Source organism: Mytilus edulis, chromosome 6, assembly GCF_963676685.1.
Source record: "Mytilus edulis chromosome 6, xbMytEdul2.2, whole genome shotgun sequence".
NCBI lineage: Eukaryota > Metazoa > Mollusca > Bivalvia > Mytilida > Mytilidae > Mytilus > Mytilus edulis.
Genome location: NC_092349.1, coordinates 68,036,198 through 68,059,066, shown reverse-complemented (window position 1 = coordinate 68,059,066; position 22,869 = coordinate 68,036,198). Strand labels below are relative to the sequence as shown.

General features: G+C 31.5%; 1 protein-coding gene across 2 annotated transcripts in view; it reads left to right on the top strand.

The window, feature by feature from the left end:
- LOC139528223 (salivary peroxidase/catechol oxidase-like) overlaps positions 1–21,596 on the top strand; it is a 39,389-nt gene extending 17,793 nt beyond the window's left edge. For both annotated transcript variants that reach the window (XM_071324107.1, XM_071324108.1), the window contains exons 5-13: positions 49–237; positions 3,111–3,156; positions 4,650–4,750; positions 6,128–6,229; positions 10,436–10,525; positions 11,623–12,340; positions 13,550–13,719; positions 14,313–14,415; positions 21,409–21,596. In XM_071324107.1, coding sequence (XP_071180208.1) covers positions 49–237; positions 3,111–3,156; positions 4,650–4,750; positions 6,128–6,229; positions 10,436–10,525; positions 11,623–12,340; positions 13,550–13,719; positions 14,313–14,415; positions 21,409–21,496 — 1,607 coding nt within the window. In that variant the 3' untranslated portion in view covers positions 21,497–21,596. The remainder of the gene's footprint in view (positions 1–48; positions 238–3,110; positions 3,157–4,649; positions 4,751–6,127; positions 6,230–10,435; positions 10,526–11,622; positions 12,341–13,549; positions 13,720–14,312; positions 14,416–21,408) is intronic.
- The last annotated feature ends 1,273 nt before the right edge of the window (positions 21,597–22,869 follow it).

The following is a 22,869-nucleotide window of genomic DNA, read 5'->3' as shown; positions in this document are numbered from 1 at the left end:
TAAAATATAAATGTTATTTATTCTATTCATTACACAATTTACTTTCAGAATTTAATCTAGGATATGTTCCAAGAGTCCACAGTAAGCTTGGTGGACCACTGCCAAATCCTAGGTTTATTTCCAATATTCTTTACACTAAGGGATACAGTTTACCAAAAAGTCCATTGTATAATGTTGCCTTGACCACATTTGGACAGTTTTTGACACATGATGTTTCTTCAGTTCCATTAAGCAGAGGTAAGCACTGATGGTATTCTAATTAGAAAAATACTGCATCTTATGTTAACCAAAACTCTTATCAGCGTAATGTTGAGAATGCCTAAAAGCTCCTTATGAACGAGAAGCAAACCAGTTCAATCCAATCTTAAGATGAGTTTTATGTTGTTCAATCTATAGATAAACTCATTCAGATACCAGGACTAAATTTTGTATATACGCCAGACGCGCGTTTCGTCTACAAAAGACTCATCAGTGACGCTCGAATCCAAAATAGTTAAAAAGGCCAAATAAAGTACGAAGTTGAAGAGCATTGAGGACCAAAATTCCTAAGATTTTATCTTATGTTTTGTGATTTTTTTTTGTCTCTTAACATATGCTAATTTGGCATTACATGTATCTTCATATTGCTAAACAATGGGAGAAAAGAATGTTATAACAAAAATACCTCGACGCTAATTCAAAAGGAGGAAATCGATAAATAAAGGCAACAGTAGTATACCGCTGTTCAAAACTCACAAATCCATGGACAAAAAACAAAATCCGGGTAACAAACTAAAACTGAGGGAAACGCATTAATTAAAAAATATAAGAGGAGAAAAACGACACAACATTAAAATGTAACACACACAGAAACGGACTAAGCATTAGACAAAATCCTATGAGAATAACAAATATAACATCGAAACCAAATATGAAAGCCAAAATGTTCAACTGAATGGTTTACTAAACAACTAAAAAACAACTGATTTGGTTCAGACATTTTGACAGAAAATTAACATAGCTTAACCACCAACTTCAATATAACGCTAATATATTAACAAAAATAGACATAATTGATTAGTGACAATAATTGAGATTCATCATCCAAATTAGGGTTAGCATGCATTATAGATATATAACATAATTATATTAAATAGTAAAAAAAAAACAAATTATCAAGGACCGCATACAATTGTAACAAAGACGTAAACACAATCTTTTTTGTAATTTATAGTAAAATATGAATTATAAAACATTATGGCACAAACACAGACACACATTATTACGAAATACAAAAATAACAAGTAAATACGATGGTACCAAACCTTCAAAGATGAATCAAAGGATAAATTCAAATGATACTAAACGTTTTTGACTAGTGAGGAAAATTTATAATTTCACAGTTGAAATAATCTCGGTTGTCATAATAGACTTTGGCATTGAAATGACTGCTATAGTCAAATCGAGGTACTATTATATGACTAAAAATGTGGCAGAGAAAGCAGACGACACAGCCTGCTGTAATATTTATCAAATTAAAAGTTCTTGAGGCCTAAAAATGTATTCAAGTTACTTAAAATTCTTGGCTTTCAAATATATGGCATTGATCAGTCATAAAGAAGGTAAATCCAGAAAAGCGAATGAACGCAAGACAATTCGCCGTTTCAGAATCTAATGCATCCTGGGTAATATTTTCAAAAGCGTACACCAAAGCGTTTTGATTGGATTAAAACGTCCTAAACTATCGAAATTCAACCAATGACGTAACGTTATTTTCACTTTGGGGTACGAACAATGAAATTACCCATGATGCTTTAGATTCTGAAACGGCCAAATTACGAGTTGTTTTCATTTTTTTACCCTTTCACATATTGAAACTTTTCTGTAATTTGGTGCACATTTCGATATCATGATTAATACAACTAAATTATAGCCAATAAGACAATAAATTGTTTAATGTTGAAATTTTATCTACAGTTATGTGTAGCATATTTTTTTTATTTAGAATATTATATATATTTCAAAAGTGCTTTGCTCTTCATCTTTTCAAGTTATTCTTTTATAATGAAAGTTCATTGATTTAATATGAATAACCTCGAAATACTTGTTTAAATAGATAGGCTAAGCTGAGATAATTTGTCCTTTTTATCAATCTGCATGGAGTATTATAAAAGGGAGGTAAAAAATAATCAAAATTGTCTTATATAAACTGCAAATGTTTATTCGAGCTTTAAATCACGGCTCCTTACCCTTTAGCAAATGCTAAGGTCGAGCTGTAAATCACGGTTCCATATAGTCTTTTATTGGAATTGTCTAATTTGATTCTACCTACGTTCGTTTTTATGCTTACACCGTAGGTGAAGGGGGATTATGTGTTTCAATTCACATTCTGTTACTCCGTCATTCTGTCTGTCCCATTCTCGTTTTTGCACATTAACTTAAGTTTTCCTAATCCAGCTTTTTTTTTAACGAAACTCATGTACAATAATTAGAACTAAAAACCACAGACAAAGTTCACATTCATCATTCTATAGTTTCATTCCTTTTTAACCTTTTGCATTATGCAAAACTCAAACACAATGATAAGAACCACGAAATGCAGACGGAGTTCTCATTTGGACAGTGAGTAATTTACTTCATAGCATTTTTGTTGCGATATTTCATTTCTTGCGTTTCCAATACAGATTACCTTAACAAAGTGCTGCCGTTTACAAATAAGCCATTAAACCAAGTTGTGAATTTGAAGTATTTTCTTCGCAAATTTTACAGACGCCATCTTTATTTCGTTGACCTTTATTAACTATCTGTTTAACAGATGACAACGAAAAGTTTCAATTATCGTAATCACAATCCCGTCAATTTTCGATATTAGACTTGCACCTACCCGAGTAACAAGGCGGGTGTCTCAATTGAAGCATGATTCTCTTAAATTTTCAGATCACCTGAAAACTTAATATTTTTATTGGGGTCATGGTGCTCAGTATTATATCCTGTTTTTTTTTTGTTTTTTTGTTTGTTTCTTTTTTGTCTTTTGCTTTGTTGGTTTTCATCGACGTATAAGTTTCAATATCCCTTTGGATTTTTTCGCCTCTCTTTCGTTTATACGGAGATGAATGTTCTTCTTTATTCAGGTAACCCGGATATAGAATGCTGTGATGGAAATAAACCAATATCCAGGTAGGTTTATCTTTTACACTTGAAATATGAACAATAAGAAATTCATAATGCAAAAAACAATACTGTAAACCAACTTATTTTCGCAAATACTTTATTTCGCGTTTTACCCTTTCTAGTCAACTTTGCGGCTATTTAATTTCGCGATTTTCTAATTCACTTGATGTAGTTTATTAAGGAAAGATCTAAGTTTTACATATTCGCGAAAGTCGCTGAAATAAATCGCTCGCGAAAATAAGTTGGTTTACAGTAATTAAGAATATGGTAACAATTGTATTCCTCCGTCTGCACGGTCTAAAATCGAACAAAAGTCTGTCTTTTCATCCGTCAAATAGCTGGTGTCAGCTGCTGATTAAATATCATATACAGTACTAATTGTATTGCAGAAGATGCTACAGACGCCTAAAATCTTGAACATGATTGTCAGTTACTTTAATTATCCCATCTTAGTTAAACCTCATCGACGATACTAGACCCATAACTGTGTACGCTTGTCGCAAGTTTCATCAGTGACACTCTATACAAACATATTAACATCTAAATCAAATTCAAAGCTTAAGGAGAATTAATAACCAAAAAAGTTTGCTAAACACGGCTAAAAAATCAATACCTGTTGAAGAAAAAGAACATAGCGTTTTAGATATGTCAAATTTTTATAAAATGGAAACTAAGAGAAAATGGAATGTAAATATTTCTTGAAACGTGTATAAAAAGTAGAATTACAAAATACCGAACACAAATGACAATTCGAAATGGATAGCCCCCTATCAAATGGCAAAATCAAAAGAAATAGCACATCAAACGAATGGAAACAATTGTCATATTCACGACTTAAAAGAGACATATCTTTATGTTCAAAATGGGGAACTTAACCTGATTTTATGGCTACCGCAACTTCTCACATATATGACAGTAGGATGGAATTCTATTATATTTACAACAATAAGTGAGCAAAAAAACAGACATGAAAGGTAAAATATAAAAAAAAATCGTTTAATCGACTATTTTTTACTTTTAATAAAATACCTGTACTAAGTGAGGAATATGACAGTTGCTATCCTTTCTTTTGATGTGTTTGAACTTTTGATTTTGCCATTTAATTAGGGACTTTCCGTTTTGAATCTTCTCCGGAGTTCAATACTTTGGTGGTTTTACTTTCCACTACAAAAAAATCACCGGGTTAAGGCAAATTTACTTGCGCCTCGAACTCATTATTAATTTGAATTCCTTAATAATAAAATTAGACCTCAGTAGAACACAAAAATACATCGAAAGTCACCATTGTCAGCTAGGTTGTTGCAATCTTTAATACCACAACAAACATGCATAAAATGATTTCTTAACAACAATTATTGTGAAACTAACTGCTTTGAACGCAAAGACTACCTAGAATACTTAATAGTGTGTATCAGTCAAAACGATGTTTTTCATCAAATGACTACCTACTGATTTCAGAAGAATATTATTTCATTACCATGATTGCTATTTATTTTTAGACCTGAATGTTTTTCATTCAAAGTTCCAAAAGGTGAATTCGAAACAACGTGTATGAGTTTTACTAGATCAGAATCAGCGCCTTACAAACAATGTGGACCAGGTATTATTATCTGCATAATGAGAAATAGAAAGAAAAAAAATTGAGGTTAAAGTTATATTTTAGAAAATTTATTGTCTATGTATTGCTGAATGATGTTTTTTATGTATCAAGCCTTAAATTACTCCTCAAAAGGTATACATATCTATAGAACCGACAAAAAACAGGAAACTTTGTTGATGTATTGCATACACTATAATTTCAGAGCGATATAAACGCCATCTTTGGTTGAATCAGACAACAAAAATGCTTGAATAGTATGTAATTCAATCCCTTATAGCTGCATTCGATTTTTTTTATGGAAACTTAAATAGTGCTTTAATAGTCAAATCAAATAGAATCTATGTTAATCTTTTGGACATATACATATAAGTGTTTGCAAGAAAGAAGTTAATATATAAACAGTTTTATCAGAAATATGCATGAGACTACAGAATTTGTTTTATTACGTTATCAATTGTGAGGATAGCCCATTTCTTTCATAGTCAAAAGTATAATTCTAATTAGGTCTTTCCTCATTCATATTTCGAACATAAATGTCATTAACAGTTTTATAAACTCATGGCATGTAAATGTAGGATAAATTAACAACCTCTTGAAAACATGCGACAAACTAACTTCTTAAGGGGGTTCGCGGGTCTAAATCATTTATATAGGATTTCTCAATATTTTTCTATAAATGAACATTATCTTATAGTTAAGAGAAAAATAAAATAAAAAAAATGGGTTCACCGTTCATTTGCGCTCACAATCTGCCTTCGAAAGAAGCATACATCTTTGTAAAAGTGTTTTTTCCTGTTGAACTAATAGGAGAAATAAAGGTAATATCGAAATAAAAAAAGATATTTATTACAGAAATTGCTCAAATTTTACAATAAATTAGTTTAAGTAAAGCATATATCGAAATTATATTAAAAAATATAGGTCACCGATGAGTTAAAAGAGATATTTCAATTTTAAAGCCAAAAAATGGCATTTTTCCACCAAAAGGAGATAATTTGGAACTTTTTAGATGATGTTTACATTTTAAAAGTCATCTGGGGCCAACACAAATTTATTTTTTTGATTTTTTTTGTACCATATGATAAAGTATCAACTACAAAAGGTAATAAATAAAATTTGTAATGAAAACAAATGTTTAATTTTTTTCTGAAATTTTTATACCCTCGAGCCTCCTTAAGGTACAAACAAGCTGCAATTGATGAATTTGTATGAAGCATAGAAACAACAGATGACAAACCATAGAACTTATAGTGTCTGATCTTTAATAATAAATTCGCAAAAGTTAATCTGACAATGATTTGGATTCCGTGAAATTCTTAGTTGGAGCAGGATCTGCTTACCATTCCAGAGTTCAGTTAAGACATTTATACTTTGTAGGTACACGAAATCAGATGAACCAGGCCACATCGTATGTAGATTTATCTGTTGCATATGGAAGTACCGAAGAAGATACGTCTCGGCTGGTGGACAAAAGAACAGGTTAGTAATCTGGTTATAAATAAGGGCAACAGTAGTATACCGCTGTTCGAAACTCATAAATCGATAGAAGAAAACGAATCCGGGTTACGAACTAAAACTGCGGGAAACGCATTAAATACAAGAGGAGAACAACGACACAACATTAAAATGTAACACACACAGAAACGAACTAAGCATTAGACAAAATCCGATGAGAATAGCAAATATAACTAGAATTGCCATTGCAAGCAATAGCGGATGTCACCCTTCCCCCAATTGCCACTAAGCGGCAGCCATTTCAAAATGGTTTAACAGTGAATGTGCATATATTTATGGCAATACATCTTTCTGTAAGTTTTCAGTACATTCAGAGCATTTTAAAAAAATTCACATTTCTGCTGTTTCCATGGCAACGGCAGCCATTTTGAACATTTCAAAGTCAAAAGTCTCATCTGTACTTGGCAGTTAACAATAATATCAAGTTTCATTAAATTCAAAGCATTTTGAGAAATTTTGACTTTTTTGCAGTTTCCATGGCAACGGTGGCCATTTTGGAAATTCCAAAGTCAAAAGTCTCATCCAGACTTGCCAGTCAACTATCATATTAAGTTTCATCAATTTTGGAGCATTTTGAAATGTTTGAAACATTTGATCCTGTATCCATGGTAACAGAGTAGTTCCAATGATTGTCAAAATCATTCAAAACCTGTATATAGTGGACAACTATATTGTGTAAAAATTTGATGATTTTAAGTTCAAGCATACCAAAGTTATTCACCAAACCCGGAAGTTTTTGGAGCATTTTGACCTTTTTGCATTGTTTCCATGGAAACGGCAGACATTTTGGAAATTCCAACGCCAAATTCCACATCTACCAAAGTTGCTCATCGTTATGGTGAAGTTTCAAAAAATTTGGAGCATTTCCATATTTTGGACATTTTTGGTGTAGTATCCATGGCAACATAGTAGTTCCAATGATTGCCAAAATCATCCAAAACCAGTATACGGGCGGCACCTTCATTGCATTAAAATATGATGATTCTGAGTTAAAGCATCTCCAAATTATTCCAAAAAAACAAAAAGTGGAATTTTTCACAATTGTTCTGTTTCCATGGAAACGGCAGCCATTTTTTATGGTCTTAGACCCTACTGCAACCCGCAATTTTGTGTTCCCTATTATACTTAACTATCATTAAGATTGATTCCATTGGCTCCGAGAAAAGTGGCGGACAAAATAGTTGGAAGAATAATAATAATAACAAAGAAACAGAGGAAAAGCAATATGTCACCCGACATTGTCGATCGGGTGACATAACAAATATAACATATAAGCTTTCAAAAGTTCTCTGTTCAGAGTGTGTACACAATAGCAGTTTGTTAAAGTGTTTAAAAAGTTAAAATCGCGAAAAATTCAAAATGGAGAGTCCGTAATCAATTGGGAAAAAATCAAAAGCTTATACACATCAAACGAATGAATAACAAAATATTCATAAACTAATGTATTTTGTCATCATTTCCAAACAAAAATATCACACAAAGTTGTTAATGCCAGTAATTTGATTGAGAAACAATTGTATCTATCATTTTGTCAATTCATTTGACCAACCATCATCACAAATAAAAGTAAGAAAAATATAACCTTCTCCTTTAAGGGTTTGAGTGTTTGAAAAAACTAAATTCTAATATGACGTGCTTCTTTCGCTTTGTAAACAACACCGTGATAAAATTCTCCATATATCTATACTTAGCGCAGACTCAGAGATATACATAATAATGGCTGTTACAATATACTTCCCACGTAAATCCACATGTATTGGAACCTATTCGTAAACCATTTGCCGATTTTATTTATTTTTTTAAATTGCAGTTAAAAAAGACAAAATAACTTATTCTTATTCGGATGCATAATAAAAAGAAGTAATGCACAAGAGCTCGGAGAAATCAACAAAATAAAAATAAAATAAAATTCCGCGAAAGTCTTTTAATGTTTTTGACGCATTTAAGTCATTTCAAAACATGACGTCATACAAATGAAAACGCTACAGTTGAACGTTTTCTTAAAAGTGAACCATCGAAATTCGTATAATATTGTATTAAAATTGATTTGTAAGGTAGGTTTTGTTTTATTTTCTATTCTATTGCATTTTTCGCATATTTACTGATTTCAGCAAGTCAACATGGCGGCTCCATAGTTACAAAATGTCAACTTTGGATTTGACGGTATCTTACGAGAAAAACATGTAAATTAAAAATGGCAAATGTTGGGTTTGTGAATTTAAAGAATTAAACAGATTTTTTTTTCTAGCGGTTATTCACTAAACAATCCATGCAAGCTACAGATTTTATGAATATTTGAGCTTTATCGAACCGGGAGTAAAAAAAGAACAGCCACACACACAGCATACCTACCATCGCTTCAGTTTTTTAATGACCGTATTTGTCCTATTAGAATCGAAATAATTCATGGAAGCCATAGATTGTTGGAAATTTACACATGGCCTGTGCCGTGATATTCGTTAATTTTATCCCTCGCTAACGCTCAGGATAAAATTCGAATATCACGGCCCAGGCCATGTGTAAATTTCCAAATATTTACACATGGCCTGGGCCGTGATATTCGTTAATTTTATCCCTCGCTAACGCTCAGGATAAAATTCGAATATCACGGCCCAGGCCATGTGTAAATTTCCAACAATCTATGGCTTCAGTCAATTATTTCTTAATTAAGGCTACTGTGGTAAACAGATGTTCAAACTTTGTCAATGCATTAGAAAGAGACTTATCAAAGTAACAAACAGACTTTAAAGAAGTCAAATGAACCATCAAAAGAGCGAGATGGGAATGCATACTTGGTCAAAACGTCACAATAGGTACAAAACAGTCGACTTTATTGGTATTTAAATATGTTAGACCATGAAAATATATCGCTAGCAATAGCTAGTTGAGACACGAGTTACTCGAGTTGCAATCGAAGTACCCGAGTTTTATCACTTTACCACCCTGCCCCTGACCAGATTTAATCGAGTCGAGTTAAACGGCAAGATGGCGATGAAAGAGAACGGAGTGCTTTTCGAAAATATATATTTAACGATTTAAACGGATATTAGCCATTTTTGTGACTAAATAGATGTTTAAGTGTTCAATTACAATAGTCACATTAAAACACCACAATATATATATATTATTATGCATCAATGTACTTCAATTGTAAATATTCGCTAAAATATACAGATGTGTACCTCCGTTATACTTTTCAGAAGGGGGCAGGTGACGTTCTGTTCTTGTGTTCTGGGCGTTTGTAATTCATTGTTATCGGCTATTGTGAATATTTTATTAGCTGTTAACTGTCATTGTCAAAATCAGTTCACTGTTCTGCTCTTATTAGGAACTCCTTTGTCCCCTTGCCGTAATATATCCTATATGCTCAGCCTACACTAAATCATATTTAGGGTGGTTATAAGGGGTCTGATCCTTGGATCCAAGGAAAAAAATCATCGAATCCCGAGACCCAAAATAAATGAAAACTTTGCATTTTCCCGCTGAGGTAAAAGAAAGTGTCCCTGCGCAACAAAGTGGTCAATAATGGTATTAAGATTTGGTTAGAATCAATTTGATACTGAATTGCCATCGTTTATTCATCATCACTAAAAATATGGTTTAGTATCGTAAATTCATCCATATTGTTAAGGTAAACAATGGATCTCGAGTAACTCTCCACGGGAGTTTTTTATTCGATTGATACGCTCTTGGCGCATGCGCAATCAAACCTAAAAATTCAACTCGAGTAACCCGAGTTGGATGAATCGAAGTTGGCCTGATCGTGATGCTGACCGTTAAACTTATGTACTGTCGATTTCTGTCGTTCTTTCTCATTTCTGTTAGAACAGTTTGTGTTTAAGGAGCACACCCCTGTTAACACAGTTTGTACAGTGTAAATACATAGACAAAGTATATTAACCTTGACATGTAGACAACAAACGTTGGAAAAACAAAGGGTATTAGAAATGAAATGGAAAGTTGACGATTTGAAATTTGAAACCAGCACGGTTGTCAGAAAAGGTGATAACATTCGCAAAAAGGATACGTTTTACTTTAATCTAATTCAAAATGAGTAATGGAAACGTATTTTTTTTCTATTGACATTTTAGGACACTTCTAGTGAATTCTTGTCAAACAATACTTTTCGGAGTTCGTTTTTTCTTTATTATTTTTTTTTGTACGTTTTAGGAAAACTTATCAGTGGTGGTCCAAAGGGCTGTCTCCTTCCTGACGGACCTTCCGAAAATTGTATGGGTAATTCCGGATGTTTCTTTTCAGGTTAGTAAATATTACTAAGTACAAATTAAACTAAATCAATTACGGATTGTAAGTTTCCTGCTAAAAAGGGGATTGTTTTATTGGTTGGTGATTGCTTTACGCCACAGCAGCACACGTTTCTATAATTTTTATTTATTTTGCCCAAAGAATAGAACATTACACTGTAAATGTATTGAGTAAGATTTGATTTTGTTTTTATTCTGAAATATAAAACGAAATAAATAAATGCCCGGGTTGGTACTGTAATCGATGTTATATTTTAAAATGAAATCGGAATGTCTCTTGATTGTAGTCTGCCATTCATAATAACAAAATATCATGAGACAACGTAGAAGGTTTCTAATGAATTTAATTCATTGTCTTTAAATTTTATATGTTTGTTGACACATTGAATGATCGTGTGCACATTTTAGTAGCAGCTGTGCTTCATACAAATTGTGATTCGATCAACACTTTTACACCCAAATGCAATAACAGAAAAAATATTTTTGAGCCGAAATACGTAAGATAGTCGTTTTATTTTTATATTATTATCTATTTCAGAATCAAGCAATTTATCAATTTGTCAAATGTTTTCTAACAGCTCATAATTGAAGTTCAATTGTTTATTGCATTACTCAGGTTATATTCAAATTACTTTTGTTTGTCAATGGTTTGCAGATGATAACATTGACATGCCCCGTGAATGTAAATGTATAGCCACATTTTCTGTTATTGAATCTTTTTGTACTAGATTAAAAAAATCTTATGTGTTTTGAGACAGAAAAAATATTTTTGAGACGAAATACGTAAGATAGTCGTTTTATTTTTATATTATTATCTATTTCATCAGAATCAAGCAATTTATCAATTTGTCAAATGTTTTCTAACAGCTCATAATTGAAGTTCAATTGTTTATTGCATTACTCAGGTTATATTCAAATTACTTTTGTTTGTCAATGGTTTGCAGATGATAACATTGACATGCCCCGTGTATGTAAATGTATAGCCACATTTTCTGTTATTGAATCTTTTTGTACTAGATTAACATTAAGTTTACATGAAACTTAAGTCGAAGAAAAAAAAGTTATAAAAGTTAGAGGTAATTTCCATTTTAGGAGATACCAGACATTCAGAAATTCCAGAGCTTACCACATATCATATCCTTTTTCATCGAGAACATAACAGAATAGTCGACATTCTTTGTAAACTAAATCCACATTGGACACCAGATCGCCTGTTTCAAGAAACCAGGAAAATATTAATAGGAATATATCAAGACATCGTTTACAATGAATATCTACCAATTGTATTAGGAAGAGACAGAATGAAGAAGCTCGGCATACTGCCAACAGTTAGAGGCTATAATACACGTTATGACAAAAATATTGATGCAACCATTCGTAATTCATTTTCTGTAGCACCTCTACGTTTTGGACATGCGCAAATTATTAACCATGTCGGATCTGCTAACAAAGACCGCAGTTTAAGAGCCAAAATTCCACTCGAACAAAATTTTTTCATAACAACTGCTACTCGAGACGAAAAAGTATTTGGAGTTGATGGCATTAGCAGATGGATGACAACTGAGTTAGGTTATCATGCAGACAGGTTTATGGCAGATTCAATTAGAAACAAATTATTTGAAACAAGACCAGGAAATGGATTTGATTTGGCATCAGTTGACATTCAACGTGGTAGAGATCACGGAATACCATCATATAATGCTTTTAGAAAATTCTGTGGTCTTAAACCAGCCGGCTTGATTAAATCTGGTCCTTTTGGGTTGCCTGATCACGACCCACAAGCAGCAAAATTACTTTCTACCATTTACAAGTATGTATATGCATATAGGAATAAATTAACTACGTCAAACTTATATTGACTATTTTCCAAAAGTATTTGCTATTAGCTGTAAGGTTCGCGGCAACAAAACATAACTTCACTCATTAAGATAGATAAAAAAGAGATTGGATTGAAAACAAAAACGGTACCAATGATACTGCATCAAAAGCGTAATTTAGCAATTAGTGTCTCTTGGGTGATGCACTAGGGAAGTATAAAGAACAAGACTAAAAATATTAAATAATCCTCCTTTAATCCACACGTTTTTTAATTATAACAATCAAGACTAGAAGTGATGATGTGCATAGAAGTCGGTGGACTCGGACTTATTGGAGTTCATGCCATTCCCTCAATTTCAGTTTTTTTCAACTTTTCAACTAGTATCTTCTTAATAATTTACGAGAGTTTACAGCAGATTTCAGTCAGTATGTAGCTAATGGTAATATCTTTTAAGGTAAACTTCCCTCCTTTAATAGTAGACTAGCCCAACAGATAAAAAATCTATCTCTCTGTAGGACTAAGCTACTTTAAAAGGAGGGTAGTATACCTAACCTAACAATGACTTCACGGTTCAGCTAACAAGCAAGCTAACCAAAGATATTACCATTAGCTACATACTGACTGAAATCTGCTGTAACATCGCTAAACTATTGTCTAAATCTATGATATGTAACCTGAAACCAATATACTATGTCCTGTAATTTATTTAAGAATGAATGGCAGCATTCGGTGGTTTGTTTTGGTTGTACTAAGGAATTGATATACTAGTGATCTTTATATTTTGGAGATTTGCCAGAATCAATTTAAGGTTTGCAAATACATGTATATTTTAAATGTCTCTGATTGTTCATGAAACAAACAAATTAATTTAATTGTCAAGTGATGCTCGAAGTTTTTGTTTTTGAAGCTATCCACTATGTGAAACAACTCTCATAAAAATTTATTATTAAGTCATGCATTACTGATTGTGAAAAAAAACTTGAATTTATTTTTTATCATCATTACAATTACGATCAAAAGAAAAATCAAAACGAAATGTATCTAGTCAAATGGCCAAATCAAAAGCTCAAACACATCAAACGAATGGATAAAAACTGTCATATGCCAGACTTTGTACAGACATTTTCCTAAGTCAATTCTTACTTTGAATCAAAAGACTTTCTATGGTTCCTCTTCTTTTAATGTTTGTTTTACTCACAGACATCCAGACGATATAGATTTAATGGCTGGTGGTATTTCGGAGGTGAATATGAAAGGTGCTTTGGTTGGACCAACTTTTGGTTGTTTGATGGGACTACAATTTGTAAACTCCAGAGTAGGAGATAGATTTTTCTATGAAAACGAATTCTCACCTACAGGATTCACTCCAGGTTAGTCACGAAATACTTCAACTTTAAGAAAATCGTAAAAAAAATGTTGGCATTATCTAAGTTCCGCTTCAAAGATATTGATCATCTTGTTTTGTTTATAACATGTGGATGTGTAATATTTAAATAAGAACACCGTTTGCCTCTTAATTAGCAGAAATATGCATTACTGTTCAAAAGTGAACTCACCACTTTATAAACCACCAGCGCTTTTCTTGAGTCCCTTAATCAAGAACGCTTAGAGTCGAATATTTGAAAGTGAAGTGTGTTTTAGTACCGAAACAATGTAGAAGCTTTATGACTTCAAATATTTAAAAATAATAGCCAAATCCTTATAAATTTATCTTTGTCTTAGTTTCTTCGACAATGTAGCTTCTTAGCAAACGGAGAGAATTAGGAATTTCTTCTATCGTTCGACACAGCTCCAAAAGCTTCTTATTAGTGTCATTTTTCATTTAACCCAGGTTGTATTTGTATTTTTAGCAAGTGGGTACATGTTTTATCTTCTATAGTAAGTAAAATTATGTGTAAATATATAAGCAGGTAATATTTCATATTTTCGACCCACATAGACAATTTTCTTTCTCTGTTTTCAGCTCAACTTGATGTTATAAAGATGCAAACATTGTCATCGTTGTTTTGTAGAAACTTTAAGATGGGTGTAATGCAGCCAAATGCTTTTGTATCATTACTTGCAGGGTAGGTGACTTTTGTATCATTAGTTGCAGGGTAGGTTACTTTTGTATCATTACTTGCAGGGTAGGTGACTTTTGTATCATTACTTGCAGGGTAGGTGACTTTTGTATCATTACTTGCAGGGTAGGTTACTTTTGTATCATTACTTGCAGGGTAGGTGACTTTTGTATCATTACTTACAGTGTAGGTGACCTTTGTATCATTACTTGCAGGGTATGTGACTTTTATTTATCATATGTTTAGTAGTAAATACAGTAGTTTTGCATATGTGATAAATAGCCTGCTGTTTAATCCATATCGCGCAACTTTGATGCGCACCCTTTATCGCATACCCTTTATCACACCCCTACCCTTTATCGCATACCCTTTATCACACCCCTACTTTTTTTTTTTTTTTTTTTTTTTTACATAAAGTAAGATTTGTTTTTTTTTTTGCTTAAGAAAAATTTTCCTCAAAATAGGTAAATTTTTAGAATGACGTCATTGTTTGGTATGTGACGTCACGAACGTCGAGTTTTCATATTGTATGTGACGTCACGAACGTCAAGTTTTCATATTTTTTGGCACACTAAATGCAACTATGAAAAATACAAAACACACAAATTAATACAATAATAAACAAAACATTTTTAAAACAACAGCACGCAAATTGTAAGATAACCCAGGTGCTTCGGATAAGTAATTGAGCAGTTCTTTTAAGGCCTTTGAAACAAGACAAAAGTAGAACTGAAGGTAACCCAGTGCTATGGGATCAGAAAACAGTTCATATAATATAATACTCTTCTGTTGAAATATATGATAAAGTGTATAATACATGGCAAAATCCGTATCACATGCCGTATCACCCTCGACCAATATCATCCCTCGGGCATAAAGGCCCTTGGGCTGATATTGATGTCTCGGGATGATACGACATATGATACGGATTTTGCCATGTATTATTCTCTATGTATTGCTTAACACATATTTCATGACAGTACATTCATTTCTTAGTTAACAAATTTCTATGCCTCGCATTTCCCCGTTTCTAAGCCTCATCCTTATATCGTTGATATGTCAAGTCAATGCACTATTATTGTCTTTATACTGCAATCTAAAAAAACACATTTTCAATTGTTGTTTAGTATGTTAATGTTATTTATTTGATTTAAATATTTGGAAAAATCCCCCTTTAAAAAGGCCTCATATCTTCTTCGGAGAAATATAGAACACGATGAAATGTACATCATTACCTTTTGAAAACCGCTATCAACGGTGAACGAATTCGTTTGTTTACAGACTTAAATATCAGCAATAAACATAAAACATAATGATTTATAGGTTGCAAACAAAAAATACTAATAAGTGAAATATGTTTTCCCAAAATCTTTAAAAGAAACAAAGTTTGAGTCGTTAAACGCATCGTTGTTTACATTGGTAACAAGAACAGGTTGAAGAGGTCGTATGAATAATTAAATATAATTTCGACAATTTCTATTTAAACATTCATGAGGAAAAGTGATATCAAGTTTTCAAGTTCAAGTTTTTATTAAATCAGGAAAATCAATACAAGTATAATGATGTCTTCCCCCACATTAACATGATATTACATCACATAAATAAATATATATTATGTATGACAAAATATCAAATCAAGGTTAAATGAATAAAATTACAAAGATTCAAAGCATAATTGTATGTAATGGCATATATTTTTTGTGTCATCAATATTTTGTGGGTTAAGTAAACTAATAATGGTTTCCATAACTTTTTCAGGGCACAGATCTTGTGAATTAAAATTTAGTTTATTAAATAGTTGTTTTCTATAATTTTCAAATTTTTTGCAATAAATAAGGAAATGTTTTTCATCTTCTATTTGATTGCAGTTAGAGCATATTCTGTTTTCTCTCTTAATTTTTGGTCTGAAATATCTACCCTTTTCAATCAAAAGAGGGTGGGAACTAATTCTTAATTTTGTAAGATTTCTTGTTATATTAGGAGAACATTTATAAGATAGATAATTTTGCAATTTAAATTCTTCTGAATAAATATTGGCATAGAAATGTAATTTATTGTCTTGTTCAATTGAACGTAATTTTTCTAGATTATGCAAAGTGTTATTAGAATGTTGGTTATTAATATTTTCCTTTAAGTTCTTTAAATTGAGATTATTGTCTGTTAAATTATATTTTTCAATAGAGTTAGAGATAAATTTGTGCCAAGATCTGTGTCCATCAGTATATAATGAATGATCTAATTTATATGTTTCACTAAGCAATCTGTCAGATGGAAGCTGTTTAAGTCGATCATAATATTTAAGGGCTAGGGTTAGTATATGATTCAAAGTAGGTTGTCTTCCTAATTCACACTTTACTGCCATATTTGAACTTCTCTTGTGAACTCCTAAAATATTTTTACAAAATTTATTATGATTTTTTTCAAAAGGTAATTTATCAATATTTGAGTCTTTTATATTGTAGTCACTAATCCATATTTCAGATCCATAAGTACTTATGGGTTTTATAAGAGTATCAAAAAGTTTTAATTTTAGTTTATGATCTATAGTATTGAATCCAAATGTCTTAGAATGCAGAGAAAAAAGTGCCTTTAGGCTTTGTTTGTATAAGTGTTCTGCAGCATGTTTAAAATTTCCATTAAAGTAAATGATTATACCCAGATATTTATATTTCTCAACAATTTCAATTTCTTTGTTATCATAAAAAAATTTAAATTTTTAAAATCTTTTTTACCTTTACTGAAGATCATAATTTTTGTTTTATTTAAATTGACATTTAGCTTCCATCTATCACAGTATGTTTTTAGAGAATTTAAACAGGATTGAAGACCTTCTTTGCTTTCAGATAGTAACAGTAAATCGTCAGCATATAATAAGCAATTCATTCTAGTGTCTATAAGCTGCACCGGAAAACATGATTCTTGGGGAAAAATTGAATCAATGTCATTGACATATATATTAAATAAGAGGGGGCTTAAGCCATCACCTTGTCGCACACCTCTTCCTAATTTAGATGGCTCAGTAATAGTATCAGGTCAGTGACTGTATATGACATAGAAATATACGGTCAACGCATTTTGTCTGCTCAAATAGAACGAGTGCAGTATAAATGGCAATTCACTATCAGGGTAATCATAATAAATAAGCATTCCGTTCGGACAGAAACTGATCATTGACTGTAATTTGGCCACTGATGAGTCTTATGTAGACAACACAAGAGTCTGCTCGATTAAAAATTATATTTAGTGAGTTTGTTTTTTACAAACATGTTCAAACAAAACAACAGGCTTTCAGTTCAATCTTGAATTCAAAATACATTTATTGAAATAGATTTTAGCGTCGGACTTTATTTAAACGCAGGTACAATTGCTTATGTGAAGGTAAAATGATGGAGAGCTGAAGTTTTAATATCTTGAAATATTTCATAATCTTTAAGTCATTTTCCAGGGATCATTTTAATTCATTTTTTCCATATCGTTCTTGTTTCAAATTTACGAAGTCACAATGCAATATTATAACAACAGAGAGACAGAAGATCCTAAAAGGAACGCGGTCAAATTTGTACCGGTATATTTGGAATTCCAAGTTATGCAAGTAGAATTCTGGACCCCATTGAAGTTCAATGAATACTGTTATATTGTTATACTTTTTACACATTATCGCAAATGGTTCAACGTATATTGTAACATTATCATAATATGCACATATTGTCATACTATGTACACATTGTCATACTATGTACACATTATCATACTATATACACGTTATCATACTATATACACATTATCATACTATACACATTATCATACTATGTACACATTATCATACTATACACATTATCATACTATGTACACATTATCATACTATGTACACATTATCATACTATGTACACATTATCATACTATGTACACATTATCATACTATGTACACATTATCATACTATACACATTATCATACTATGTACACATTATCATACTATGTACACATTATCATATCATACTATGTACATTGTCATACTATGTACGCATTATCATATCATACTATGTACACATTGTCATACTATGTACACATTATCATACTATGTACACATTATCATACTATACACATTATCATACTTTGACACATTATCATACTATGTACACATTATCATATCATACTATGTACACATTATCATACTATGTACACATTATCATACTCAGTATACATTATGATATTATATACACATTACCATACTATGTACACATTATCATACTATGTACACATTATCATACTATGCACAAATTGTCATACTATGTACACATTGGCATACTACATTATCATACTATGTACACATTACCATACTATGTACACGTTATCATACTATGTATACATCACCATACTATGTACACATTATCATACTATGTACACATTATCATACTATGTACACATTATCATACTATGTACACATTATCATACTATACACATTATCATACTATGTACACATTATCATACTATGTACACATTATCATATCATACTATGTACACATTGTCATACTATGTACACATTATCATACTATGTACACATTATCATACTATACACATTATCATACTTTGACACATTATCATACTATGTACACATTATCATATCATACTATGTACACATTATCATACTATGTACACATTATCATACTCAGTATACATTATGATATTATATACACATTACCATACTATGTACACATTATCATACTATGTACACATTACCATACTATGTACACGTTATCATACTATGTATACATCACCATACTATGTACACATTATCATACTATGTACACATTATCATACTCAGTACACATTATCATATTATATACACATTACCATACTATGTACACATTATCATACTATGTACACATTATCATATCATACTATGTACACATTATCATACTATGCACAAATTGTCATACTATGTACACATTGTCATACTACATTATCATACTATGTACACATTACCATACTATGTACACGTTATCATACTATGTACACGTTATCATACTATGTACAAATCACCATACTATGTACACGTTATCATACTATGTACACATTACCATACTATGTACACGTTATCATACTATGTACACGTTATCCTACTATGTACACATTATCATACTATGTACACATTACCATACTATGTACACGTTATCGCACTTAAAGTACGAAGTTCATTTACAGACACATTCTGAATACTGTTTATAAAAGTTAGGCCAATATGATAATAAAATCCAATACGTAGAAGAAAGTTTATTCTGGTCGTAAATATTATTGTTCTATAACCAGACTAACACCATTATAATGATATTCCAATATAAACAGAAGTGCAAAGTATATTTTGAGCATAAAGATTATTGTTTATATCAAGTCAGACCAAAACAATATCATAAATTCCAATATAAATAGAAGTGCAAAGTATATTTTGAGCATAAATATTATTGTTTATATCAAGTCAGACCAAAACAATATCATAAATTCCAATATAAATAGAAGCGCAAAGTATATTTTGAGCATAAATATTATTGTTTATATCAAGTCAGACAAATACGATTGGCTAACAAATTTTGTTATATTAACACCAAGGCAATGTGAATAAACTGACAATAGAGACAAATATGGAATATAGTAGTAAATTAAGTCAAAGGTGAAATGGTACAGAATATTATCTTTCTGTGGCGTTAGTTTTTATTTCATTTTTGTACATTTTTTTGTTCACACAATATTTTAAGCTACCAGCATTCGTAATATTTTAATGGAAGTCAACACATTGTTAAAAAATAAATACAAAATGGATATTCAATATCAAAGTCGAAAATAATCTGACAATGACAACAGTACACAAATCACAAAATAGAGAACTAAAGACTCAGCAGCACGGACTTTATAGTTTAACTTCATCTACATGTTATCCTTAATAGCTATGAATGGGTAAATAAGACCTGTTGTAGGCAATAAGCCTCTTACTAAATTGATGTCGTAAAGAAGAGCTGCCACCATTTGGCGAATGATCCTTTTTACCTGTTACGTTCAATATATACCTTTTTATGAGTAACTAGCTCTCATAAGTTTGGTATCTGTCGACTCTTTCTCATGAGACTCAAAGCTCCTTACTGATGATCGTTTAATTGGGGATAAGGGACGTCTTTATGAAAACAATCATGTTATTTTTTCAAGATAACAACCATAGCCCATTAATTCATGAGACATTTTACATTTCATATTGTATGAATTAATCATAAACAAATGATTTTTACTACTTATTAAAACATTGTGGAATCCCAAGCGGCAAGAATAGTTCCAACAGGAACATAATAGTTGGTCGTAAATGTCTGCTCATATGTTCTAACAGGAACATAATAGTTCATCTGTTGGTCGTCAATGTCTGCTCATATGTTCTAATTAGAATACTGTGGACTCTATTATCTGTGGAATTTCCGAACAAGATTCTAAACGTTGGTCTATTGAGAGCTTTTAATGCGCTGCGACTCCTTGTAACGTATTATGAATGCTTCATGTTTTTAATTGTTTGTTATCTTCTTTATCGTCGAACTTATTGGTCGTGAACATCAAATTAAAAACCTATTTGCGAGTATGCAAGACTGTCTAGATGTTCAAAGACGTTGTTACTAATCTTACTAAGGTCCTTCAGATTTAAGTGCTGAGTGTTACTACACGTATAAAAAATAATTAATTAACATTCAATCAACTTAGTTGAAACGCGCACCAACATTTGCATTAATCGCAAAATATTCCTATGAAAATAAGTCATTATTTATTGGGTGCATGTTATATAGAGGTGACAGGAGAATATGGAGTTCATAAAATGTACACCACTGTGAATCCACTACATGACCTTGCGCATGAACAAACATGTAACAGCATGCTTCTTTTCTATAAACTATGACTGTAATAATCACTTGTTCTTTCTATAAACTATGACTATAATAAGCACTTGTTCACATTTGTTTTTATTTCAGACGTCAACCAGCAGTTCCATGTGAAAAACTACCCCAGCTGGGTCCACTTGAGCTGTCAGCTTGGAAGGAGATTCCTTTCAAGCATTAACGACTGGCATTGTTATATAGTGGGGAAACAGTTAATTTAGTCTTAATAAAATCAAATGGGTAAACATTACAGAATGTTTCCATTTTTATTATAGCAATGATTTGATTTACGGTTTAATCGCAAATTAGTTGGTATCTGCCATTTACATGATTTAATGACACCGGATATGTTCCTGCATGTTGTCGTGTCATATCACATCTTCTTTTTTTATAGTTCAAAGTAAATGGACGTCAAACTATAAACTCCAATACATATAAAGGAACTTGAATTGAGTTGAATCGGGACGGATGCAAATAAATACATATTACATGTATGTATACAAATAGGAGATGATGTTTATACGGCAAATTTCCCGGGAATTTGTTTCACTCACTGGGACAGAAAAATGATATTTTTAAGATATACTCCAAGGAATTCGAAATTTCTATAACATAGTCTTGATACTTAAACCGTATCATTTTTTTTCATATTTTCTTAAGAATTCGGTGATATATTGAAATTATATTTTTCCTTTTTATTGCTGTTAAAGGGAAGTGATTTTTGTAAAATTTTAAAACAAAAAATATTTAAAAAAATATTGATACTACCTCTTAACATTAGATATAAGAAGATGTGGTATGAGTGCAAATGAAAAAACTCTCCATCAAAGTCCCAATTTATAATTTTAAGTGAACCATTGTAGGTCAAAGTACGGTTTTCACCACTGAGCCTTGACTCACACCAAACAGCAAGCTATAAAGGGCTCCTCAAATTACAAGTGTAAAAACATTTGGTTGAGGCAAACTAAAGTTAAGGATGGAAACAAACTTTGGAACGTACGGACGTACAGCCGGAGCAACGAACGAACTCACGTACAGACGGACAAGGGTAAAACATAATGCCCCTCAGCTAATTTCGGCAGGTGTATAAAAATATAATGACCAATAAGACTCTAATAGAATAAGTTAAAATGTCAAATCAAGAATGTTTCACCAATCATTGATCAATATGACACTGAATCAATTGTTAATTTTATCATTTGCTTTAGTGTATATAGTCATGACATGTTCTGTTATTTTGATAAATCCCACGTTGGAAGTGTTAAAGAAAGAACAATTGCAGTGGACGATCAAAACGTCATAATTATTTGATTTACCCTTTAGCATATACAATGTTAGCTGAACCGACCATTATGACCTGAAGTTGAGAATTTCAAATTATATGCAGTGTAAAATAATCCAGAGATGTTAACTGTCAAGTAGTATTCTAACTGATTCAGACAATGTTCATAAAGAGAATTAAAATTCTCTATTTTTCAAGTATTCTGAATTTCAAGTTAAAAGCGTCAAGTTCAACAAACCAGACATATCGTGCACATTTCACATACTAGTTTT